We start from the raw sequence: 27,415 nt of genomic DNA on the forward strand, positions 1-27,415 counted from the left end.
ATATAAGAGAAGATAATGAAAATATCGAGAGATTACTGGGAATCAGGATTTCACCAAAATCTGATTCTATGGTTTGAATATTAATTCTTAGACAATTATAGCTCCAAAATCAACAATTGTTGACTCTTAATCTTTGTCAGGGTAGATTTTATAAAACATTAATTGCAAATGGTAAGCATGGGTTATCAAAACACTAAATCTAAGCATAACCCATCAAACTAAATGACAACTAATTAATTTAAAATCATAATTCAATTTATATTAATGCAAAAGTCATAAAAAGAATTAAATAAGTTACCATAGTGATGAGAATTGGCTTCCTCTGTCATCCCAGTGATGGGGTTTAGCTCCACATGGTGAAAACTTGCTCAAAATACTTTTCTATTGCTCAAAAAGGTGTTTACAAAGGTGAAAAGGGATAACGCAGCGATTTTGCAACGAATATGTGTTAGAGAATTGCTCGGTCGAACTCGCATGCGTTGCTATCTCAAGCATGTTTGTCAATGTTAGTGATCAAAACTATAAGTCTTGATTTCTAGTCTATTATAGCTAAGTCTCGGACTAGGATAGAAAGTGTAGTTGAGCTCAAGGACTTCATGGCGATTCGTCATACAAGTAGAAGAACTACTCAAGGAACCGGTGGAAATTATCGACAAAAAGGTATGTGAAGACTTGAACTTATCTATCACTCAAAAGTCTATCTATTCTATCTCCTACTCTTTGAGACAAGAAGTCGTATGCTATATATATAGACTTGGATTATACACATTTGGTATTTCGAGCCGAGTATACCTCGCATATCTATATCTCGAAATATGTGTTGGTAAGATTTTCACTTCGATCAAGTTTATCTTTACCATGTGACGAAAGTCATGATATGTTTCAATCATCTTGAAAATTGCTTTGACGAGAAATGGTGTAACAACTATATAACGTCCTCTAAGAATGTTTCAATGATTGAAATGAGAGTTTAGATTACATAACCAATGGTGGACATAAGCATTGATGTGGAAACACATTTATGTATAAGTCCTATTCCTTGAACCAAAGTTTGCGAACTTTGTTGATCAAGAGAACATGAAGAATGGCGTGAGCCAAGTCCGCGAACTGCCGAAGTTTTCAAACCCGAGAATTTCTGATGGAGTTGACAAACTACTTGCATGAAGCTACGTCTGCGAACTCAGTCCGCGAACCCAATCCGCGAACCGGAGAAGTTCTCATACCCAAGAATTTCTGCTGGAGTTTGTAAACTCTGCCCGGTAACTTAAGTCCGTGAACCTAGTCTGCGAACTTGAGAAGGTTATATATCAGAAGATGATTTCTGAACTTAAACTTAAAAAGACTAAGGAATGCAGTTTGCAAACCGTGGCTATAAAATTTCATGAACCGATTCAAGTGAATCAAATTATCTTTGCTTCAATTGTGTCTTGTGTAGTACATAAGATTTCCTTGCAATTGAACAACTCTCTAACTAGTTCATTTGAAGTCATTTGAACTAGTTATGGTGAAGAAGAACATGGTTGATATGAAATGCTCATATGGCTAACCTTTTGGTAACTATTGTTGAACCAGCAAGTGCATGCGTTTGGGTACGGTTAACAAACCTAGAAGTGTGCATTGTCAAGTGTGTGTAACAAGCTAAGTTTTAGATCTAACGGTTGAGAAATATTATCTTGAATCTAAATCAGGTTTTCATCTAACGGTGAATATTGAAGCTTTGTTACTAAGCTAACATTGATTGCAAAACCTTATTTGAAAGACTATATAAATGAGACATCTAGTATTGTGCAAAACTAATCCCCGCACCTTACGTGTGATACTTGTTTGCGTGCTAGAGTCGATTCTCCTTTAAACTTTGGTTTTTTTCTTCTAAAACCAGGTTAACGACTTAAAGACTTCATTGGGATTATGAAGCCAGACCGACACTACTTTTATCGTAGTTGTGTGATATGATCTTGATTGGCTTGAGATTGATATCTCCGATAGGCAAGATATAAAAAGTAATCACAAACATCTTCGTCTCATTGTTTGTGATTCCGCAACATCTTGTTTCGCTACCATACGATTAAGATTGTTGTGAGGTGATTGATAACTCTAGGACGTTCTTCGGGAATATAAGACCGAATTATCAATTGGTTCATGTTCACCTTGATTATTATCGAAAGACGGAACAAACCTTTAGGGTTTATTCTGTGGGAAACAGATTGATCCTTTGATAGACTTGTCTGTGTGAGACAGATTTGTTGTCAAAGCCTGCGATTTTGGGTCGTAGCAACTCTTATTTGTGGGGTGAGATCAGCTAAGGGAATCAAGTGCGCAGTATCCTGCTGGGATCAGAGGCGTAGAAGCATAACTGTACCTTGGATCAGTGGGAGATTGATTGGAGTTCAACTACAGTTCAGTCTGAAGTTAGCTTGGAGTAGGATGGTGTCTGTAGCGGCTTAATACAGTGTGTGTTCAATCTGGACTAGGTCCCTGGGTTTTTCTGCATTTGCGGTTTTCTCGTTAACAAAATTTCTGGTGTATGTGTTATTTCTATTTCCGCATTATATTTGTTTATATAATTGAAATAATACAGGTTGTGTGTTAGATCATCAATTAGAGTAATCCAACCTTTGGTTGTTGAGTGATCCTTGGATATTGGTCTTTGGTACCATCCAAGTTATTCCTTGCATTTGATTAGAACTCGCAGTTCTTGCTTGAGTAAATCAAATCAAGAGAGAGAGATAAACTCGTTGATATACTTTTAATTGATTGAGTCTTGTTGATTCTCTTAAAAGTATATTCGAGTTTTCCCATGCAGATTGCTAAGCGAAATATTGGGTGGTGTTGTCAGACCCCCGCTTTTTCAATATGAGTGTTGCATAACCCACTGTTAAGAATGAAAAGAGTGGCTAAAGGTCAATGGAAAGCACTTCTAATAAACGATACATAACTACTGTTGTGGAATATGCGACAGACTCTGTAAGTCTTTGTTCTTCAGCTTCTTCTTCGCAACAACAATAGAACTTCTCTGCAATCTTCTTCCCAAGCCTCTGCAACCTCCGAAACTTTCCCAAAACTCCCGATTATCCTTTTGTGAGTCTCGTCCACATTATTTGTACACAACAGGTGGATGTACTTCAAGAAATATTCGATTATTTTCTTGCATCATAATTCTCGGTGGTTTATTTTCTTATCTCTTCTTCTTACGCGGCTTGTAGCTCCAAATTCCCGATAAATGCATAACCTAAGAGATTATTTCCTCTTCAGTCGTACTCAACAGCCAAATATAAATCATAAAATCATGTACTTTCCCGATAAATGCATATCCTAAAGGGAACCTCAAGCAACTGGGATCTTTGAATCCCGACACTACTCTAGTGTGTCCTAGTTGTAAACTAGAGTCGTCCTCTACCTAAAACCATTCTAGGGTTTAGCGACTAAAAAGACTTCATAGGTTCGTGAATCCAGGTCAAACTATCTTTTATCTTGATAGTTCATGTATTCTGATCTTGTTTGATTGTTGAGCTGCTCACTCGAACAAGATAGATAAAAATCGCAAAGTTCTCTTCGTGTCAGACTTTGTGATTCCACATGTTTAATACTTGTGAGGTGAATAATAATCTAGGCTTCTCTTCGAGAAGCATAAGTCCGGATTTTGAGGTTAGCTAGACTTTGTCTACTGCTATCGATTTCCAGTATTACCTTGATCTATGGTCAAATAGGAAATCACACATATAATCTTATCTGTGGGAGGAGATTGGTTTAAAGTCTTCGATTGAGTTGAAGCAATTTTTAGACTGTAAAGGACGTCAGCTAAGGGAATCATTTGCGCGGAGTCCTACTAGGATTCAAGAGGAGTAAGGAGCGCGATTGTAACTGAATTATTGTGAGGGTTTAATTAAGTCTCAACTACATTCCAGTCCGAAGTTAATTGGTAGTAGGATAGTGTCTGTAGCGGTTTAATACAGTTTGGTGTTCAAGTCTGGACTAGGTCCCGGGTTTAATACAGTTTAACAAAATTTGTGGTGTTTGTGTTATTTCGTTTTCCGCATTATATTGTTTATCTTTATAATTTAAATATCACAGGTTGTACGTAAATCAATCAAAGTAGATACATCCATCCTTGTTTGTTGGACACGACTTGATTGATTTTTGGATATTAACTGTTGAGATCGTCCAAGTACTCTCACACGTAGTCAGGTTCATGGACTTGGTTCTGTAAAATTTTTGATTATGAGAGAAAGATATTTAAGCTCTGAATATAATTCCTTGATTGAGATTCATTAAGTTGAACTTTCGGAATTGTATTCGAGTTTAGTCCATACAGGTTTCCTAAGAAAAAGTTGGTGGAGTATTTTGGTACCCCCACGTTTTCAGAAATTTAGCTGATGTATAAACCAAAGTGAAAAAGCGGGGGTCTAACAACCACACCCAATATTTCGCTTAGCAATCAGTATGGACAAACTCCAATATACTTTATAGAGAATCAACTAGACAGTCAGACTTAATCTAGGTAAAAAGTATATCAAAGAGTTTATATCTCAATCTCTCGACTAGATCTATACTCAAGCAAATAGAAATCTGCGAGTCTTTATAAAAGAGAGATAACTTGGATGGTACCAAAGACCAATATCCAAGTGTCAATCAATTTAAATCAACAACCAAAAGATCAGATATTCTAATTGATTGAACAACGTATAACCTGTGATATTTCAATTATATAGCGAAATATAATGCGGAAAAGAAATAACACAGACACCAGAATTTTGTTAACGAGGAAACCGCAATTGCAGAAAATCCCCGGGACCTAGTCCAGATTGAACACACACTGTATTAATCCGCTACAGACACTAGCCTACTCCAAACTAACTTTGGTCTGAACTGTAGTTGAACCCCAACCAATCTCACACTGATCCAACGTATAGTTATGCTCCTACGCCTCTGATCCCAACAAGATGCTACGTACCTGAATCCCTTAGCTGATCTCACCCACAACCAAGAGTTGCTACGACCCAAAGTCGAAGACTTTAATAAACAAATCTATATCACACAGAAAAGTCTATGGTAATAGATAAATCCGTCTCCCAAGAATATACCTACGAGTTTTGTTCCGTCTTTTGATAAATCAAGGTGAACATGAACCAATTGATAATCCATACTTATAATCCTGAATAACGGCCTAGTATTATCAATCACCTCACAATAGTCTTAATCGACGCAGCGAAAAAAGATATTGTTGAATCACAAACGATGAGACGAATATGTTTGTGATTACTTTTTATCTTCCCTAACGGAAATAGAAATCTCAAGCCAATTATTACAATTGTACTCGTACGATAGAAACGGAAAGATCAGATCACACAACTACAAGAAAAGTAGTATTGGTCTGGCTTCACAATCCCAATGAAGTCTTTAAATCGTTAACCTGGTTTAGAAGAATAAACCAAAGGTTAAAGGAGAATCAACTCTAGCTTAGCACAACTAGTATCACACAGAATGTGGGGGGATTAAGTTTCCCAGTTGCTAAAGTTCTCCCTTATATAGTCTTTCAAATCAGGGTTTTCAATCAATGTTAGCTTGGTAACAAAGCATTAAATATTCACCGTTAGATGAAAACCTGATTTAGATTCAAGCTAATATTTATCAACCGTTAGATCGAAAACATAGCTTGTTATACACAAATGAAATGCACGTTCCTGGGCTTGTGTAACCATACCCAAACTTGTACATTAGTTGGTTCAACAATAGTTAACCAAATGGTTAGCCATATGATTACTTTCATATCAACCATATTCTTCTTCACCATAACTAGTTCAAATGACTCAAATGAACTAGTTAGAGAGTTATTCAATTGCAAGGAAATCTTATGTACTACACAAGACACAATTGAAGCAAAAACGATTTGATCACATGAATAGGTTCACGAACTTTATAGCCACGGTTTACAATTGCATTCCTTAGTTTATAAAGATAAGTTCACTAAAAATCGTTTTTAGACATAACCTACTCAAGTTCGCGGACTGGGTTCGCGAACTTAAGTTCCCGGATGGAGTTCACAAACTCCAGTATAAATTCTAGGGTTTGAGAACTTCGCCAGTTTTCGGACTGGGTTCGCGGACTGAGGTCGCGGACTTAGCTCACGTACTTCTTCGGTTCACTTGATCAACAAAGTTCGCAAACTTCGGTTCAAGCAATAAGGACTTATACATATATGTGTTTCCACAATAATGCTTATATCCTCAAAATGGTTATATAGTCTAAACTCTCATTTCAATCATTGAAACATTCTCAAAGGACGTTATATAGTTGTTATTCACAAACCATTTTTTGTCAGAGCAATTTTCAAAGTGATTGAAACATAACATGTCTTTCGTCACTAGGTAAAGATGAACTTGGCTAAAGCGAAAGCTTTACCAACACATATTTCGAGAAATAGATAGGCGAGGTAAACTCGGCTCGAAATACCAAATGTGTATAATCTAAGTCTATATAGCAAAACGAATTTTGTCTCAAGATATGAGATAAATATACTTTTGAGTGATATATAAGTTCAAGTCTCCACATACCTTTTAGTCGATGAAGATCCACCAGTTCCTTGAGTAGTCCTTCGTCTTGTATGATGATTCCCATGGAGTTCTTGAGCTTAACTACACTTTCTATCCTAGTCCGATACCTTAGCTATAGTAGACTAGAAATCAAGACTTATAGTTTTGATCGCTAACACTGACAAACATGCTTGAGATAGTAATGCATGCGAGTTCGACCGAGCAATGCTCTAACAATCTCCCCCTTTGTCAATTTTAGTGACAAAACTATCAATACATATGGAATACAAAAAATATATAAATAAACTTTTGTAGCTCCTATTCCACATGCCTAATCTTCAACATTACTTGAAATCTTCGTCATTTCCAAGTAATCCAATGATCCCAAAGGTTGTAAGTTTAGCATCATCGTTGTTGAAAATCCGTAGCTATAACAACGAGAAAACAAGAGTTCTCAATCATTGTTATACAGTGTCATAGTATCATTACACAACGTCAAAGTTCAATTGTATCACAACTTTAACAACAATACTATGGTGATATGTCACTCCCCCTTAGTCAATACTCCATCTCACATGGAAACCACTCCCTCTTACATAATGATCCGAAAACCATATGTATTTGTAGTGTGAACTACATATTAATTCTCCCCCTTTTTCTCAATAAAATTTGCAAAGGTACAAGAACGGGATCCTAATGAAATTTCCGAAAGATACATTTCATGAACAAAAGAAAGCATATATCATCTTATTTAGATGCAATCATAAAGCCGAAATGCATTTATCAAGGAGTTTATTAAGATACAAGATAACCCCTAAAATATTCCACAGCCACACTCCCCACGAGCGACCTTAATTTCAAAAAGAAAAGAAGGATTTATTTGGACATAACAAATTACATACAAGTATGAATTTGAATCCAAAATATTAAATTAATCATAAGAAAATCCATGATTAACTTAATCGGAAATGCTCAACACTGGTAGACTTAAAAACACTCAATTAGATTAATCACAAGAAAACCCATAATTAATCTAATCGAAATACACAATCAAACTAATCACAAAAGTAATCAATTTAATTGGTCATGCTCGACACAAAGTATCTCATGGAACAACAACTATGTCAAAACAATGACTCAGTCGATAGAGCTCAACATAAGACACCTTATGGAACAACACAATATGTACACAAATTGTGGATCGGAGATCGACCTAATACCGTGGAATAATCAATGACTCATTCTATTTTCCATCACCATTTTCACAATGACATCCAATAGACATAATCCTTGAACACAAAAGATTTTAACCTATCTTCCATCAAAAATTGACATAATAGGCTTAACTTATGTATTTGTCAAAAGTCAATTCATTCTTTCATCAATACATTCACATCAACTCACGAACGACTTTACTTTTGACAAAGTATGGGACAATCATGTTCACGGACGTAAACACACATATCCCATAACAATATTGCAATATATAAAACCATAAAGATTAATACTGCAAAAATCATCTTCCAAACAAATTTAGAATTTAAACCAATAAATAAAAAAACATGAAGATGAAAATGTTGGACATAGCTATGTGTAATCACAATAATGGTTATTCCAAACTCTAGTTATTCTTCTAAGTAAAACAAAAAAAATAGAAGATTTACTAGGAAAATAAAAAATCAACAAGCAAAATCAAACCCAGACTCCTATTCCAAAACCGGACACGAACTGAAGTCAAGTAAACGGTTCAGGATCCTCATGAGTCTTGAGGTCTTTGAGCTTGTGAACGACAGCATCCTCTACAACTTTGGAGAGAATATCCCTATTGGGAAGTTCTTTAACACGAGTTTTCATGAGAACAAGGTCAGAATTAACCGTTTTCAACTCAGTTCTTACCACATCAAGACACTTCATTGTATCAACAAGCTGCTATTTTGCATCCTCAAAGCTTTTGAGGAAGTCAAGAACTACATCAGACGACATCTCTTCAACCTCCTCAATATCCGATTAGGAATCGGGAGATTGAGGAAAAGATCCTTCAACAAAGATTCCCTTTTCTTTATCGAATTCGAAATATACCGCATTATCAACGAAGTCTTCAGGTAAATCCGAAGAGCAAGAAGAAGATGCCATTGATAATAAGAGGCCTAGAGTGAGACATTTCAACTCAATAGGAAGGGCATATAAACGATTTTGAACAGACTTAGGGTTTACAAGAACGGTTTGTGAGAACCCAAAAACAAACGTGAACTTGGAAGAAGGGTCCACAAAATCCCAAGCAACATGGCTATATGAAGAGAGATTACACAGTACCTGAAGGGAATTTCTTGGGCTCTTTCACGAACCGCGACCTACATAAGAAATGTAGGATTTTTAGAGGTACACACACTGGAATACCAGTATGAAGAAAGAATACCTGTACAAACTTTTTGAAAATATTTTGTCATAAGGAAAATATGAAAAATAATTTATAAACAAAGTCAACCAGTTACTTTCCCCATTTCAAGTATTATATACAACTGGGGCGACGCCATTCCTGAGATTAGGTGGTGTGAGATGCAGAGAATTTGTCATGCACATTCTTTGGTTGACATTTGTGGCCAGAATTAGGAGTAAAATCGTAGAGAGAAAACTCAGAATCCATTGGTCTCTTATGACATAGAGATGACTTTTTCTGATAAATGGTTCCTATACAACCCTAACAGGAAATCTTTTTATCAACTTCAAGAGAGTTGGTAGTTGGAACAGTTTGTACATCATTAGAACATGACTTGATGGGTACAAAACTTTTATCAAAACGATTCAATTCTTTTATAGAGTTGAGATTTCCATTTGAAGGACAAGATACAAGCTTCCATATGTCTTGTCTTTGGAATTGAGATAACTCTTCACGCATTGCATTTTCCCATGAGGAGTCGCTAAGAGTTTCATCAATATTCCTTTTGAAAATAACAGGGGTTTTAGAACATTCCCTGAGATTGTGGTTTATTCCTGGTGAAGCGCTAATAGAGACTTTACTGTCAATCTAGTCAGATCGCCACACACAGAGACTTTTGAGGTCTTGAACGTGTTTGCCTGCTCTGATACCAATTGAAAAAGCGGGGGTCTAACAACCACACCCAATATTTCGCTTAGCAATCTGTATGTACAAACTCCAATATACTTTCTAGAGAATCAACTAGACAGTCAGAATCAATTTAGATAAAAAGTATATCAAAGAGTTTATATCTCAATCTCTGGATTTGATCTATACTCAAGAAAATAGAAATCGGTGAGTCTTTATCAAAGAGAGATAACTTGGATGGTACCGAAGACCAATATCCAAGTGTCAATCAATTTAAATCAACAACCAAAAGGTCGGATATTCTAATTGATTGAACAACGCACAACCTGTGATATTTCAATTATATAACAAAATATAATGCGGAAAAGAAATAACACAGACACCAGAATTTTGCTAACGAGGAAACCGCAAATGCAGAAAAACCTCGGGACCTAGTCCAGATTGAACACACACTGTATTAAGACGCTACAGACACTAGCCTGCTCCAAACTAACTAAAGTATGGACTGTAGTTGAACCCCAACCAATCTCACACTGATCCAACGTATAGTTATGCTCCTACGTCTCTGATCCCAGCAGGATGCTACGTACTTGATTCCCTTAGCTGATCTCACCCACAACCAAGAGTTGCTACGACCCAAAGTCGAAGACTCTAATAAACAAATCTATATCACACAGAAAAGTCTATGGTAATAGATAAATCTGTCTTCCATAAATATACCTACGAGTTTTGATCCATCTTTTGATAAATTAAGGTGAACAAGAACCAATTGATAATCCGGACTTATATTCCCGAAGAACAGCCTAGTATTATCAATCACCTCACAATAGTCTTAATCGACGTTGCGAAAAAAGATATTGTGGAATCACAAACGATGAGACGAAGATGTTTGTGATTACTTTTTATCTTGCCTATCGGAGATAGAAATCTCAAGCCAATTATTACAATTGTACTTGTACGATAGAAACAACAAAATCAAATCACACAACTACAAGAAAAGTAGTATCGGTCTGGATTCACAATCCCAATGAAGTCTTTAAGTCGTTAACCTGGTTTAGAAGAATAAACCAAAGGTTAAAGGAGAATCGACTCTAGCTTAGCATAACTAGTATCACACAAAACGTGTGGGGATTAGGTTTCCCAGTTGCTAGAGTTCTCCCTTATATAGTCTTTCAAATCAGGGTTTGCAATCAACGTATGCTTGGTAACAAAGCATTCAATATTCACCGTTAGATGAAAACCTGATTTAGTTTCAAGCTAATATTTATCAACCGTTAGATCGAAAACATAGCTTGTTTTACACAAATGAAATGCACGTTCCTGGGCTTGTGTAACCGTACCCAAACTTGTACATTAGTTGGTTCAACAATATTTAACCAAATGGTTAGCCATATGATCACTTTCATATCAACCATATTCTTCTTCACCATAACTAGTTCAAATGACTCAAATGAACTAGCTAGAGAGTTTTTCAATTGCAAGGAAATCTTATGTACTACACAATTGAAGCAAAACCGATTTTATTCGCATGAATCGGTTCATGAACTCTATAGCCATGGTTTGCAATTGTATTCCTTAGTTTATAAAGACAAGTTCACTAAACATCGTTTTTAGACATAACCTACTCAAGTTCGCGAACTGGATTCACGGCCTTAAGTTCCCGGATGGAGTTCACAAACTCCAACAGAAATTCTCGGGTTTGAGAACTTCGCCAGTTCGCGGACTTAGCTCATGCACTTCTCTGGTTCACTTGATCAACAAAGTTCGCAAACTTCGGTTCAAGCAATAAGGACTTATACATATATGTGTTTCCACAACAATGCTCATATCCTCCAAATGGTTATATAGTCTAAACTCTCGTTTCAATCATTGAAACATTCTCAGAGGACCGTATATAGTTGTTATTCACAAACCATTTCTTGTCAGAGCAATTTTCAAAGTGATTGAAAGATAACATGACTTTCGTCACTAGGTAAAGATGAACTTGGCTAAAGCGAAAGCTTTACCAACACATATTTCGAGAAATAGATAAGCGAGGTAAACTCGGTTCGAAATACCAAATGTGTATAATCTAAGTCTACAACTTTTGTCTCAAGATATGAGATATATAGACTTTTGAGTGATACATAAGTTCAAGTCTCCACATACATTTTAGACGATGAAGATCCACCAGTTCCTTGAGTAATCCTTCGTCTTGTATGATGATTGCCGTGGAGTTCTTGAGCTCAACTACACTTTCTATCCTAGTCCGAGACCTTAGCTATAGTAGACTAGAAATCAAAACTTGTAGTTTTGATCACTAACATTGAAAAACATGCTTGAGATAGCAACGCATGCGAGTTCGACCAAGCAATGCTCTAACAGCTGTCTTATGCCAAATTTTCATTCACTTTATTCCACTCGTCCCACAATGTATTTTCTATGATATCTCACCACTTATTTTCTATGTGGAGTTTTCCAACAACTTAAAGTTGGGAAAAAAAATCATAACTTTTAAAATATATTTTTTAAAATCGATATATATCACAAAGACTCACATAACATATTTTAATATATATATTCTCCGATTTAAAAAATCACTTTATCCCACATTTTGTCTTGATTACCCCTTCCCAGACGGCCCTTAAGTGTATTACTGCACGGGGAAAGAAATAGATGGTTCACTCCCAAAACCAAAAAATCTCCAAATTTCCAAGTCTCCAAAAATATCACCTCTTGAGGAGAGATTTCTATCATGCCTATTTTCAAGAAAAAGTCTCTCCAAATCTCTGAAACAACAAATCAATGACTTTCGATTCTCTTTCGAATAACAAGAGTGTTGGAATGACTCTTATAAAATCCTAATCCAATAATAAGGAGTTTCAGAGAATTAGAATGACTTGAAAAAAGTCTATAACCAATAACAAGAGACGTTAAGAGACTCTCCAAAAGTCTCTATGGACTAACAGTAGATTTTTGAATTCCCCAGAAGTCATTCAAAATCTCACTTAACTAAGATTTGAAGAAATACAAACATTAGTTGACAATGAATCCCACCATTCTGAAACATTCTCATGAAAATCAAACTGACATAAATCATGAGCAACCAAATTTACATTTTTAAAGACATCGATAAGTCTAACTTCTTCAAATATGATTATGATGTCTTTGATCTCCATAACAAGGGAGTGAATGCTCTATGGAATAAATATTTCTCTCATGTCTTCAACATTCAAACTTATATCAAATTCCATTGGCGTATTATTACAAATAGTTTTTTCCTTCTCCCATGGACAGTTGAACAGAAGATGAGTAATCGACTCCCCTTCTTATATGAATTTCAAAAATGAATTTAATGATATTTGAAAGATGGCTTGTAGATTAAGATCCTGCCATTTTGGTTTATCTTCTCGTTCATTAAAATTAAAGTCTCCCCAGAGAGAATAATATGCACAGAACATCGTCACAACGATCATCACCAATAGCCATGAATTTTCAAGAGAATAGAAAATCATGTCATGTTGAAGTGAACCGCCTCCATTAATGGATTTGACACAATTGCAACAAATGAATGAAACTCCCTTGAGACTATAAAATACTGCTATGAAAGCATATAGATAGTAATCTTGTTTGGATGAGTAACTCATAAGAATTATTAGACATACAAAAAGAAAACCCAAAGCTTATACTACGATTTGATTTATTGATACTAAATGGTAGAAATATATACATTTAATACTAAATACTGCCCAGATTTTTAGGTATAAAAAAAGAGAAAAATATCGTTTGGTCCTTTTTTAGGTGGGCCCATGTCTGTTTAGTCCTTTGGTCAAACGCCTTTACTGTTTGGTCCATAATTAAAAAAAATACCAAACAGACAACAATACCCTTACCTTAACGGTTACCTCCTTCAACCCACGATCTCCTAAAAACGCGTCAACTGTCTCTCTCCTTCTTTTCAGTTTCATTTTCAGAGAACCACAATTTCTTCGTCTTCTTCACTCCAAAACCCAGAGAACGAACATCATCAAAACCAAGAATCCACCAAAATCAGTCGAAATCATTTCAATTTTCGCAAACCAAAATCAAAACAGTCTTCAAAATCAGAAAACCAAACCCAGAAAATCGAAAAACCCTAGAAAAATTGAAGAAATCAAAACCCTAATTGGGTACATCGAAGAGGAAAGTAGTAGTAGATACATCTTCAGATGAAGAAGTTGAAGAAAGAAATAGCCAATTAGTTGTTTTTGAAGGAGATAGTCAAGAAGAAGAAGAACCAGTGACAAAGAAATCAAGAGTAAAGAAAGCAGCGAAAGGTAAAAACACTATTTCGAAGTTGATTTTTGATCTTCTGAAGTTGAATTTTGATCTGTTTGTTGTTGATTCATTTTGTATTCCAATTTTTCTGCTGTCTGCATGTTTCTCCTTTGGTGTTTGCCGGACTTCATTTCTAGAATGAAGTCTAGAAAAATTGTGCTAATTCCATGTTTCTCCTTTGGTGTTTGACGGACTTCATTTCTAGAATGAAGTCTAGAAAAATTTTACTAAGTCCATGTTTCTTCTATGATGTTTGCCGGACTTCATTTCTGGAAATGAAGTCTAGAAAAATTGTGCTAAGTCCATGTTTCTCCTTTGATGTTTTCCGACTTCATTTCTAGAAATGAAGTCTAGAAAAATTGTGCTAAGTCCATGTTTCTCCTTTGGTGTTTGCTGGACTTCATTTCTAGAATGAAGTCTAGAAAAATTGTGTTAAGTCCATGTTTTTCCTTTGGTGTTTGCTGGACTTCATTTCTAGAATGAAGTCCAGAAAAATTGTACTGAGTCCATGTTTCTCCTTTGGTGTTTGCCGGACTTCATTTCCAGAATGAAGTCTAGAAAAATTGTGCTAAGTCCATGTTTCTCCTTTGGTGTTTTCCGGACTTCATTTCTAGAATGAAGTCTAGAAAAATTGTGCTAAGTCCATATTTCTCCTTCGATGTTTGCCGACTTCATTTCTAGAAATGAAGTCTAGAAAAATTGTGCTAAGTCCATGTTTCTCCTTTGGTGTTTACTGGACTTCATTTCTAGAATGAAGTCTAGAAAAATTGTGCTAAGTCCATGTTTCTCCTTTGGTGTTTGCTGGACTTCATTTCTAGAATGAAGTCCAGAAAAATTGTACTCTGTCCATGTTTCTCCTTTGGTGTTTGCCGGACTTCATTTCTAGAATGAAGTATAGAAAAATTATACTGAGTCCATGTTTCTCTTTTGGTGTTTGCCGGACTTCATTTCTTGAAATGAAGTCTAGAAAAATTGTGCTAAGTCCATGTTTCTCCTTTGGTGTTTGCCGGACTTCATTTCTAGAATGAAGTCTAGAAAAATTGTACTAAGTCCATGTTTCTCCTTTGGTGTTTGCTGGACTTCATTTCTAGAATGAAGTCTAGAAAAATTGTGCTGAGTCCATGTTTCTCCTTTGGTGTTTGCTGGACTTCATTTCTAGAAATTGTGTTGAGTCCATGTTTCTCCTTTGGTGTTTGATGGACTTCATTTCTGCAATTTTTCTATACTTCATTCTAGAAATGAAGTCCAGCAAACACCAAAGGAGAAACATGGACTCAGTACAATTTTTCTAGACTTCATTCTAGAAAAATTGTACTGAGTCCATGTTTCTCCTTTGGTGTTTGCTGGACTTCATTTCTAGAATGAGGTATAGAAAAATTGTACTGAGTCCATGTTTCTCCTTTGGTGTTTGCCGGACTTCATTTCTAGAATGAAGTCTAGAAAAATTATACTGAGTCCATGTTTCTCTTTTGGTGTTTGCCGGACTTCATTTTAGAAATGAAGTCTAGAAAAATTGTGTTAAGTCCATGTTTCTCCTTTGGTGTTTGCTGGACTTCATTTCTAGAATGAAGTCTAGAAAAATTGTGCTAAGTCTATGTTTCTCCTCTGGTGTTTGCTGGACTTCATTTCTAGAATGAAGTCCAGAAAAATTGTACTAAGTCCATGTTTGTCCTTTGGTGTTTGCCGGACTTCATTTCTTGAATGAAGTCTAGAAAAATTATACTGAGTCCATGTTTCTCTTTTGGTGTTTTCCGGACTTCATTTCTAGAAATGAAGTCTAGAAAAATTGTGTTAAGTCCATGTTTCTCCTTTGGTGTTTGCCGGACTTCATTTCTAGAATGAAGTCTAGAAAAATTGTACTAAGTCCATGTTTCTCCTTTGGTGTTTGCTAGACTTCATTTCTAGAATGAAGTCTAGAAAAATTGTGCTGAGTCCATGTTTCTCCTTTGGTGTTTGCTGGACTTCATTCTAGAAATTGTGCTGAGTCCATGTTTCTCCTTTGGTGTTTGCTGGACTTCATTTCTAGAATGAAGTATAGAAAAATTGTACTGAGTCCATGTTTCTCATTTGATGTTTGCTGGACTTCATTTCTAGAATGAAGTCTAGAAAAATTGCGCTTCAAGATTTTACAGTTCATTATCTACATTCTTATACCTGCATATTCTACCTAGATTTTGTACAAAAATGAAGTAAGCCGGTGTTGACATTATCTAGATTCATTCTTGTGTTGGTTCTTCTTTGAAAGCCTCATTTTATTGAATGAACTTCGAAATGCTTGAGAGTTCACCAAGTAAAATGAACTGAAGTATTGGTCCTTCTCAAGCCACACTTTATCTTTTTTTATAAGCTACTATATAAAAAAAATGTAACCATTAATCTTCTTTTCTTTTGTCTTTAAAAAAATTGTAGATAAGAAGATAAAGTGGAGCTTTGGTGGAGCCATTGCTCTTGCTGCTAAAATTAAAGCTCTTCCAAAACATGAGGCTTTGAATGAAGAACAGAGAGATGCTTTGTATAGGAGTCCGTTGGGGAGTGTAGCCAAAGTATTTCTGGAAGGGGAGATTGTTGCTACTAAATGGATTAAGTCAATACCTGTTGTCCAAGTTGTCTGCGATGCACATCAGTTCATTCCTGAAACAAATGACCATACGTTCGTTTTCAAAGTAGGGGAAGAAACATATGTGCTAAGATCATCACCTGAAAAGTTGTCGTTAGTGTTTGGAATACCATGTATTCCTGGAGGTGGAATAGAAGAATCTTTCTTGGACACTAGAAACGTATCTAACTACACTACTGGAAGGTTATATCGAAACTACGAATTTGTTCCACCTAAAAAGAAACTTTCTGATATAAAGAACACATAATTGAAAGAAAAAATCGCTGAGTTGATTAGGAGTAGAGGATCTACTGAAGATCTTGTAACCATGTTTGAGCTCTTTCTATTGTCTACTATTTTTCTTACTACTGGTGATGGAGGTTCCATCCACACCAAGTACCTAGCCTTCCTAGAGACAATAGATAGAGTATCTCTGCCGCATCTCATACACAAGCATTTGATGGAAAGATTGAGAAGAGGTTCTTATGAAGGGTGTTACCTTTACTTGTTGGTGAGATGAAATACTGTTCATTTTGTCATTTTGAGGTTTGATGTTGAAATGAATTGTTACTGATAACTGACTAGTATAATTCTTCTATTTTACAGCCTTGGTTTGATGAGCATTCAAAGAAATTAAAACCCAAGTGGCAGGTGAAAAAAATAGTAGACTACCGTCCAAGATTTGCAAGGTGGAATATCGATACCATTTGCAAACACTTAACGTCTAAGATGAATGTTGATGATTTTGGAGAGGTAAAAATCTAGTACCATTATATTTTATTCAATTTCATATAATGAACTATGCTGCTTTAAGATAAAACTGGGAATTCATTCCACAAAATGAATTCTGACTGTTAATGTCGAATCATCTGATGTTCTGGTTCATTCTCCTTGTATTGTAATGGATACCTACAAGGAATGTTTAATGAGTGTGTTCATTGTTTATAATGAACTCTCTTTTTTTTGTGTGCAGCTGTCGGATATGTTCTTGGAAGAATATACTGATGCTGAAAACAAGCTCCTGCAAAAGAAAAAAGCCAAGACAAAGGCTGAATTGCTTGAGGAAGAATTCAATCAAATGAATGCCCAGATAGAACATATGAAAGCTACACATGTTCAAGAAATAGAGGAACTGAGAGGTAAACATGCTCAAGAGATACAACAGTTGACAAAGAAGCATACTGAGGAGATGTTGGATCTTTTGTTAAGGCAGGAAGACCTTGACAAATCACTTGCAGAAGCCACAACTTCGAAGACACTCTTTGATAGAAAGATGGAATGCCTTGAAATATACTTGGCTTCAAAGAAAACTGAAGTTGATGCATTGCTAGCTCAAGGAGGGAATGTGGCGAAATTCATGGCAGACCAAGCATCAGAGTACATGTGTACTAAACTTTTCACTGATGAGCATAAGGATGCTAAAGATATGCAATCAGATGCTGTTGTGGATGAGGCCGTGGAAGCTGGTGTTGGAAATATGAATGATGATGTTGGAATTGCAAACCCAGATGTTTCTTTGGATGATGGAATGCAAGCAGTACCAGATGTTGTAAATGAAGCTGCTGGAGGTTCTGATCATCTCTTTTCCGCCTTCTCTGTTGGAGATCCTTCTGTAGAAGTTGATGCAAGTGATATTCAGCAAAATCTCCTTGATGAGATGACTGAAGTAGAGATTCCTTCAATTCCAAACAACACCGCATCTCCTTTGAGTATTGATCAATGTGTGAACCTGGGTAAGAATTCTAAATTTTTTTCTTCCTTCTACAAATATTTTAGTTTTACTTTTCAAGCATAGGTTGGAGTTCATTCTCATGGATGAACTCTGGCTACAGTATAGAAGTTGGACTTCATTATGGAAATGAACTCTGACTTTTCAAGCAGAGGTTGGAGTTCATTCTCATGGATGAACTATGGCTACAATTATAAAAGTTGGAATTCATTCTTCTGAATGAAGGTGTATACCATGTTTGATGTTTGATGAATAATACCATGTCTGCTGGACTTCATTTCTAGAATGAAGTCTAGAAAAATTGTACTGAAAATTGTTGTTTGAGTTCATTCTTCTGAATGAAGGTGTATACCGTGTTCCATGAGTTCCTTCTTTATAATGAAGGTGTATACCAAGTTACCTCTTTGATGTTTGTTGTACTTCATTTCTAGAATGAAGTCTAGAAAAATTGTAAAGATCTCATTCCTACAGTGAATCATGTTTCTCCTTTGATGTTTGCTGGACTTCATTTTATATAATGAAGTTAGTAGATCTATATGATGATGTTGTAGAATGAAGTTAGATTTATTTATGAGTTCATTCTTTAGAATGAAAGTGTATATTTGTTTGATTTATGCTTCTTGAATTATTTGTAACAACAAGTGACACAGATGATATATTAGATAGAGAAGAGCATGTGAGTCTGCAGTTTATTGATGACAAGAATGAGAAGAATGAGGATTTGAATGATGAAGAAGCTGACACCGTCATCAAAGATACACTAAAGGCGATCAATGATGACTGTAGTCCTCCTAATTTGTCGATTGGGATGACACAGTACCAGCCCACCCCTATGTCACAAGAAGCAACTGGAGTGGTTACTAGGTCAAAGAAAGCAAAGACAACTGCCGCAGATGTGGAAACAGCTTCGCAAATAGTTGCAGAACTGAATGAAATAGGCCTTGGTTCATCGATGGAGCAGACTCAGAAGACACCTGTGAAAGTAGTACCGGAAGAAACTAGTAAAATGGCTACTAGATCATACAAACCAGTGAAACCAATAGGGGATGAATTCATATCAGGATCAGATTAGAGTTTAAAGAAAACAAGATTCAGACTGATGTTGAACAAAGAAAATAAGGTAGTGACAAAGGTACCACCTCAAGTTGATAGAGATAAAGAAGTGAAGAAGAAGAATGTACCACAGGCGCAGCAAGAGATAAAGAAGAACCTTGTTGGTAAGAGGAAAAGAGGATCCGAGCCTGCAAATGTTCAGGGAGCAACACCACATGCGCAACAAGAACATCGTATTCAAGAAGAAGCAGCACAAGATCCTCGAAGAGTAAGACAAGAAATCAAGACAAATCTACCAGAACTGAGAGGATCTCCTTTGTACCACAGATTTGATAATGCTGCGTTGGCGGTATTTGGTGATTTCTTCGGCAAAGCTATGACTACGTATGTTTCTCTTACTAACTGTTTATATGTTTCTCTTCAATAATTCTTTTTTGGTATAAACTTTTGACAGCTCATTTTTTCTTTGTATTTTTGCAGTCAAGCAGCTTGGAAAGCAGAGAATCACAAGCAAATTCCAATTTCAGTTCAAGGGAGTGAAATAGTTTCTCTGTTGTTCAATGATTACTTGGATACCACCTTGCTGGACTTCTATATATATAGAAAGTATAAAGCTGCAAACAACGATAGAATGCTCAATGATAGCAAGACAAGGCATAACATAGAACATTGATGTTATCCTGGAGGTGGCCTTGGAATACCAGGTAGGACTCTCTCTTCAGGTTCATACGCTTCTGGCCTGTCGTAATTGGGAATGGGTCGAATTGCAGGAGCATACGTATGGAGAAAATGATTTGAACTAAAGTAAGGCTGAACAAACCTCAACATCTCAATACCACTCATATTAATAGCAGCAGTGGCGTGAGCACAGGGGAAACCAAACACTTTCCATCTATGGCAAGTGCACGTCATATGCATCAGATCAACAACATGAGATCTAGGAGAGTGAACCTCATATATACCATTACCTGACTCCGTAACACTCCATGAACGCCCTATATCGACATGTGACTTGAGTAGATCTTTATAGATGGGAGTCAACCTATCAATATAATTTCAGGAAAAAAGACTCTGCAATATCGACATGAACGCCCTATATCCAGTTATTGAAAGACTCTGCAATAGTTGACGAGTGTGTCCCATACCTACATCCTACGAAAAAAGCATTTGCCCAATGCTTGGGATCGATATTTCTGATGTACTTGGAAACCCAACCACATCCTATGATACACATCTCATTTAAAGAAGACTCATATTTAGCAACACTATAGCAGTATGCAGCTTTATGGAACAAATCTTGAACTTGTTTATACTTCTCATGTGATTTCTTGATGGGGAGGTTATTCTTCAAATAATGGAAACAGTAACTATGATAAGAGTTGGGAAAATACTTGGGAATACTTTGCTTCAACCCTTCACGACGATCAGTGATAAAGGTGATAGGAAGAGAATCGAAACAATGCTGCAAGTTTTCCATAAACCACTCCCACCCTTCAATGTCTTCTCCAGAAACTAAAGCATACGCAAAAGGAAAAAATCCTACAGAATGAAAAGAACACAAAAAAGAACTAAAAGTGTCAGTTCATTAAAAAATATCTATAACAAAAATGAAAGTTTTATTCTTAAAATGAAGTCCATTCTTTAGCATGAACTGTATAATCAAAAAATCTATAGCATTTCTACACTTCATTCCAAAAATGAAGTCCATTATGTAACACGAACTGTAGAATAATCAATATCTATAACTTTTCTACACTTCATTCCAACAATGAAGTCCATTCTATAACATGAACTAAGACCTTCTTATTCGAAAAATAACAAAGTAAAACATAAACAAAAGCAGCAGGAATTCATTTCCCCGCTTATGAACAGCTAAAAAACTTAATAGAGAAGCTTCATTCATTCACATTGCTATTAAAAATCAAAAAAATAAAGGCTTCATTCCATTCTGTAGCATGAACTATATAATCAAAAAATCTATAACTTTTCTACACTTCATTCCAAAATGACGTCCATTCTATAACATGAACTGTAGAATCAAAGCAGCAGGAGTTCATTCCCGCTAATGAACAGCTAAAAACTTAACAAAAAATAAGAGTTCATTCTTAAAATGAAGACCTTCTTAACAAAATAACAAAAGTAAAACTGATAGAAATTACTTTCTTCTTGAACATAAAATGAGTTCATCCTAAAAAATGAAAAGCCTTAACAGAGAAACTTCATTCATTCACATTGCTCTTAAAAATCAAACAACAAACTAATATGAGTTATTCAGAAAAGAAAGAAAATTTACCTTGGTTTCCATTCACACCAGTGGCAGCCATCACTGTTCCCTTGAATGTCCCATTGAAAAATGTTGCATCACAGTAAAGCATAGGGCGAATGAACCGGTATCCTTCCATACAGGCACCAAAAAATATGAAAAGCCTCTGAAAACGTTTAGTCTCTTTATCATACTCAAACTTAATATAACTGCCAGGATTGGTAGCCTTTATTGCTTCAACATACCAAATAAGATCTGTATAACTTTTTAAATCATCGTCATATATCTCTGCCTTAGATGCTTCCTTCCCTTTATAAGCATGATGGTATTTTATGTCAATACTATAACAACTCTTCACCTGAGCAACCATATCATTAGGCTTTATCAACGGATTTGATTGTATTTGATCCTTGAATAGATGCTCAATCAATTTCTTCTTCACAGAGGGTCCTTCAGCTTATAAGCACCGCCACATTTATGCTCCCCATTGAATTCCTTGATAGCAAAGACACTTTTAGCGGTATCGATTGGAATACAGTGCAGATACCAAGGACATTCTGCATTCCTACCACACTTTCCTGTGAACCTGAGTCTGTCATTCTTAACCTTTGCAACTGTATAGCCAGACTTGATGATGTATTTGCTGAAAGCTAAGCGAACCTCATCAACACCACCATGAAAAACTTGACCACCACCTTTAAAAATATCCTCCCAACCTTCGGATAAAAAAGGTTTCAATTGCTCATGACCTTCCGTCAGGTATTTAATCTTTGAAGTCTCAGTGAACCCAGTGCATAATTCATCGTCACTGAGCGACTGCGTGGAAATACCAGAAGAAGAGCTAGAAGCAGCACCATGACAAGCCTCCTCAACAAACAGATCAAAACTTGACAATTCCCTTGAACAAGTAACAACAATTAGACCTTGAAGAGAATAATCACAATTAATGAGAGCTTTATCACAACGACTAATAAATCTTATGCTCCAAGGAGTCAAATTTCTCCAATAATCACAAACAGATATTTTAAAGTCACGAATCATAGTATCTAAAGAAACTTTCAACGGAATACCATCCCCTTTGTAGTACACAACATCATAACAACTGGATAAGGCCATACTGAACCTGAAAAATGAACACACACACACACACAAAATAGTTCATTATTGGAATGAAGCTGAAACAAAATAGCTTCATTCAATAACATTCTAACAAAATAAAGAGTTCATTCCACGAATGAATCCTTAAATAGAATGATCTCATTCATTAACATACTAACAGATAAACAGAGCAACAACAATACTTCTTCCATGACAAAAAAAGAAAAGTTCATTCTCGGAATGAAGCTTTAATAGAATGACTTCATTCGTTAACATCCTAACAGATAAACAAAAGCACCAACAGTACTTCTTCCATGACAAAAGAAGAGTTCATTCTCGAAATGAAGCCTTAACAAAATAAAGATTCTTAACAGAACAACACTAATAGATTCTTCCTTAAACAAAATAAAGAGTTCATTCCAAGAAATGAAGCCCTAACAGAATAAATATTCTTAACAGAACAACACTAATAGATTCTTCCTTAAACAAAATAAAGAGTTCATTCCAAGAAATGAAGCCTTAACAGAATGACTTCATTTCGTTAACATCCTAAAAAAGATAAAAAAACAAAGCACCAACAATACTTATTCCATGGTAAAAGAAGAGTTCATTCTTGGAATGAAGCCGTAACGCTATTAATAGCTTCTTTCTTAACAAAATAAAGTGTTCATTCTAACAAATGAAGCCTTAACAAAACGACTTCATTCATTCTAATCAAAGAAAAACTTAGCTGATCTATAATTCAAGGAAAAGACTAGCGTGAAAACTCACCAGCAACAAGAATCAAACTCCAAAAAAACACCGATCTACGAATCTGTGATTCCAAAAAATCAACTCCAACCGAATCAATCTTCACTTCAAAAAAGTCTCGAATCAAATCTTCAAAAAAGCCTCGAATCAAATCTTCTGTAATCAAAATCTCGAATCAAATTCACTCCAAATCAAAACACCGTAATCAAATTCACCCTGTAATCAAATCAATCTTCATAACCAAGTCAATCTTCTGTAAATCGAATCGATCTTGGTATCAAAAACAAAATCGAGGAAGATTTCGTAAACTCTAGAAAAAAAATCTGCAGCAAAAGAAGAAAAACGAGATCGGAGTAGGAGAGAGAAAATTTTCTTGAACCTGAAATTTATTATTGATGTTTCTTGTTTATATATGTTTGTAAAAGGACCAAACAATAAAATTTAGGACCAAAAGATAATTTTTGCACGTGCAGGAATATTTTGGTAACAGAAAAAAAATATTCCGTGTGGGTGAACAAAACCCTAAAACCAAACTATAATTTTCAGGACCAAACTATAATTTATATTGCCAAAATGGACCAAACAGACAATTGACTAGGTCAACTGGACTAGGCTCTCTCTAATATATTATTCCTAGGACTATATGGTAGTTCCTTGTAAAAAAGATCTGGCAAGAAATCGTGGATTTAACTGAAGATTTGATCTAAGAATTGATTTTCAGGACAAGGACGGAGAAGAAGGAGAATAAAAAGGAAAAACGGTTCCTTCGGCCTTAACCCATTCAAGCCTTTTATTTTATTTTATTAAACTAAACAACAAAGCAGCCCTTGAGAAGCGTTTTGAGGCGCATAAAAGGGGCACGCTTTTTAAAACACCGCCTCCTAATGCAAACATATGCTGTAAATGCAGATAATTCTGTCTATACACTTCTTTAGTCTTTATCCATCCCGGTAGTAAACGAGACTAAATGAATTTGCAATTAGAAAAAAAAAATTGATTAAAAAGAACAAGTAACTATTCCCACCCCAACCAACAGCCCAAATTGGGCACCACCTATGTACAATGTGCTTACCGTTCTTTAAGGGACAAGCTCAAACACATTTTATCTCATACAGCATACAAAATGAGCATTTATGTCGATCTTCACTTCGAGTCATTGAACTTAACAGTTGGGTTCATATCCAACAAATTATACTTCACCTCCCTCCATGCAAACCATACTACACCAAAACCATATAGGAAAACTCAAGACTCGCACCACAAATTCCAGATATATGGGATAATAATATATTACAGAACCAACATGAAGTCTCAATAAACTGTCTGAATCATTAGCATGAAATGATAAACACAATGCTTTAGTTTCGCATAATATGCACACTTGGGAGTCTACTCCTAACTTAGATGTCATACCTTCTCTCTAATTCGATTGCTCCAAATGTCAGGATGGGTTACTTTGGTGTCGGTCGAAGTGGAACCAGAGTTGTGGCTTCGTTGCCGACTTAGCAGTGGTTCAAATGTTCTACCTCTAATAGCTACATAATCATCATCGCTTTCATAGTCGTCCGGATCCCTAGTAGAGACCATTGCTCGTAGAACTAGTGACAGTAGCAACGACAAGGCCTGAGGTATGGAAAAAGATTGATGCAAGTAAACTGTTAACATACGCAATCCCTATGAAGACAAATATAACTCATAAACATCGGTTTTTACTCCAAGAAACTAAAAAGATCGATCTAGTAAATTTAAATTGAACAAATTTACTAATTTATTCCTACTACATTATCATCTGCAGCCTAATCACATAGTCACTCCTATCCCTAAGCTTAAACTCCAATTGATCTATCGTAACTTACCATGTTTTTAGGTGTTAGGGGTATTTGGAAACAAAGCAACTGGAGAATCTTTGTGGCCAAAGATCAGAATGAAGAAGTGATACGGCTAATTGTCAAATGCAGATTCTTTTTGAGCTATCTTTCTTTGATTCCCATGCAAATTTGTTGTTTCATACATTACCGCAAGTAAACCATAAAAATGAAAAGATACTATGGTGCTGTAGCCCAAATTTATGTGGTGCTTGGATGACATCTACCCGATGATGTGATGTCTTATGAGTACTAAGTGCTCACATATGTGTGAGCTTGATTGGCACGTTCATGTTGCTACTCTAACGTAGATTTCTAAGTTCTCAATAATAAGAATAACATGGAAGAAGTACAAGAAAAGAATACCTGAGTTATAACCACAGCTACTCCAAGCCACTTGCATACATCGGTATTATCTTCAATAAACGATCGAAGACTATCAAGTTCTCCGGTCGAATCACGCGGAAGATCCTACACACGAAACACAACTCAGGTAAAAGGCACTTATTCTACGGAAACATCTTTAGAGAAGGGAAGCATGCATAATAAAGAAAATGAATCTACCTTATCCCATCGTTTATCAAGTACAAAAAAAGCCACCATAATTGCTTCTAGTAATATGAGCACCATATTGAGCAAGGAGTACTGAAGTCGTTATGAGGTTAAGGAGGGACATCTAAACACTTGGGATGATAACATATGCAGAACTCTTACCTCAATAATCAATATTATGAAATGAGAAAGCTAATGCGGAAAGAGCTTCAAAATATGGAATTTGGTGCCTTCTTTTTGGATAACACCCAATGCAGCAACAGAATAGAAATCGCTAATTACCTCCAGCAGCTTGAAATCATATAGATATAATCTTGAACTTCTAAAATATCATTATCAAGTTTATACTTTTCCTGATCATATTGACTTAGGTCGAGGTTCAAATGATCTTCATGAGTTTTCACTCATCGGAAGAACATCAATGGAGAAAAAATTACAAAACTTATAAGAAGGATACAAAACATAAACAGCAGCCATTGACTGATTCCGCAGCAATGAGGCCAATGAAAGTAACTGAGCATAACAAAATCCCAATTCCCATAGTGGTGTAGATGAACCTGTGACAACAACAGTCTTATATCAATACAAACCCTGACTAGATTTATAACTGGAGTAGCTTGCACTTGATTCAATTGAGAGATTTCCACAGTATATTTCTGCACTTATACTTATTGAATATACCTGAAAACCAACACGTCAAATCCTGACAAACATAACAACTAGAGTAGCTTGCAGTTGATTCAATTAAGAGATTTTCACATTACATATCTCTGTGCTTATATGTGTTTCTAAAGCAACATGGCAATTCACCTAAAGTGCACCATTGCTGAATTTATTACGAACAAACTGTACCAGTAATCTAACATATGGTGCTATTCAAACGAAGCATCCAAATTCATATCCACATAAAACAAGCACATCACAGGTTTAAGCCCCCAGAATCCGAGTTACGAATTGGGGCATATCTAACCATAACTAAAACACAGAATTATAATGATAAAACCCTAATAACTAAAATTGACTCATGCTTCAGAAAGAAAAAAAATCTAAAATTGACTAACCATGGCATAAGAATCTTCTTGAATCCAATTGAAACATCACCATCAAACCCAGAAACAATACCAGCTCCAAAATCCAAATTCAAATTGTTATCAATAAATTGAGCCCTGATAATATCTACATTCTCAGAATTCACCGAAAATAACGATGATGATGATGATGATTGAGGAGAGGGAGCTAAAGGTGGTGGTGTTGGTTTAATATCATGAGTATGTTGATTCCATCGATTTAACATCCATACAGAATATAATACAATTGATACTCCAAGAAACGTTTGAAAGAAATTCAAGATTTTTAGATGAAATGCTAAGTAACCTCTACAGAAACTATTATTATTATTACTAGCCATAAATTCAAAACTCGGAGATCAGATTGGAAACCTAATTTTCTCTCTCTCATCAATAATTGGAAGAATGATGAAAGAAAGGCTTTTATATGACACAAGTTTATGAAGTCTTCGTTATTTCTCATCTCGCGTCTTTTCGATCTTTTTTTTCCTTTTTTTATGCATACACTATATATTCCTAGCGAGGGGTATACCGGGATTAATGGCGTATACC

General features: G+C 35.7%; 2 protein-coding genes across 3 annotated transcripts; both read right to left on the bottom strand.

The window, feature by feature from the left end:
- Positions 1-17,301: 17,301 nt before the first annotated feature.
- On the bottom strand, positions 17,302-23,537 carry LOC113334856. Of its 2 annotated transcripts, XM_026581081.1 has the most exons (4): positions 23,401-23,537; positions 21,562-22,654; positions 20,660-20,807; positions 17,302-17,507 (listed from the first exon to the last, which is right to left on the bottom strand). In XM_026581081.1, exons 2-4 carry the CDS (start codon positions 21,899-21,901, stop codon positions 17,429-17,431), a joined length of 567 nt encoding a protein of 188 aa, XP_026436866.1. In that variant the 5' UTR covers positions 21,902-22,654; positions 23,401-23,537; the 3' UTR covers positions 17,302-17,428. The 2 variants fall into 2 exon arrangements, with proteins under 2 accessions (XP_026436866.1, XP_026436865.1); XM_026581080.1 differs by lacking the exon at positions 17,302-17,507 and having other exon boundaries at positions 20,329-20,807.
- Positions 23,538-24,357: 820 nt separating this feature from the next.
- LOC113334855 (tetraspanin-18-like) lies at positions 24,358-27,296 on the bottom strand. Its single transcript, XM_026581079.1, has 6 exons — positions 26,858-27,296; positions 26,254-26,353; positions 25,809-25,889; positions 25,611-25,715; positions 24,793-25,002; positions 24,358-24,599 (listed from the first exon to the last, which is right to left on the bottom strand). The coding sequence occupies exons 1-6, from the start codon at positions 27,202-27,204 to the stop codon at positions 24,576-24,578; spliced, it is 867 nt and encodes a 288-aa protein (XP_026436864.1). The 5' UTR covers positions 27,205-27,296; the 3' UTR covers positions 24,358-24,575.
- Between the last annotated feature and the right edge of the window lie 119 nt (positions 27,297-27,415).

This window comes from Papaver somniferum, unplaced genomic scaffold (assembly GCF_003573695.1).
Source record: "Papaver somniferum cultivar HN1 unplaced genomic scaffold, ASM357369v1 unplaced-scaffold_137, whole genome shotgun sequence".
Taxonomy (NCBI): Eukaryota; Viridiplantae; Streptophyta; class Magnoliopsida; order Ranunculales; family Papaveraceae; genus Papaver; species Papaver somniferum.

What these genes read in the sequence shown, in the direction of transcription:
- LOC113334855 (XM_026581079.1), bottom strand. Translation starts at nt 27,204, where the DNA reads ATGGCTAGTAATAATAATAATAGTTTCTGTAGAGGTTACTTAGCATTT. An exon ending in TAGCTGTGGTTATAACTCAG is followed by an intron (nt 25,003 to 25,610) that starts GTATTCTTTTCT and finishes TCCATACCTCAG; the next exon opens with GCCTTGTCGTTGCTACTGTC. An exon ending in GCAATCGAATTAGAGAGAAG is followed by an intron (nt 24,600 to 24,792) that starts GTATGACATCTA and finishes GTTTTGGTGTAG; the next exon opens with TATGGTTTGCATGGAGGGAG.
- LOC113334856 (XM_026581080.1), bottom strand. Translation starts at nt 21,901, where the DNA reads ATGGTTGCTCAGGTGAAGAGTTGTTATAGTATTGACATAAAATACCAT. An exon ending in TGGTGTGAATGGAAACCAAG is followed by an intron (nt 20,808 to 21,561) that starts GTAAATTTTCTT and finishes TTCATTCTGTAG; the next exon opens with GATTTTTTCCTTTTGCGTAT.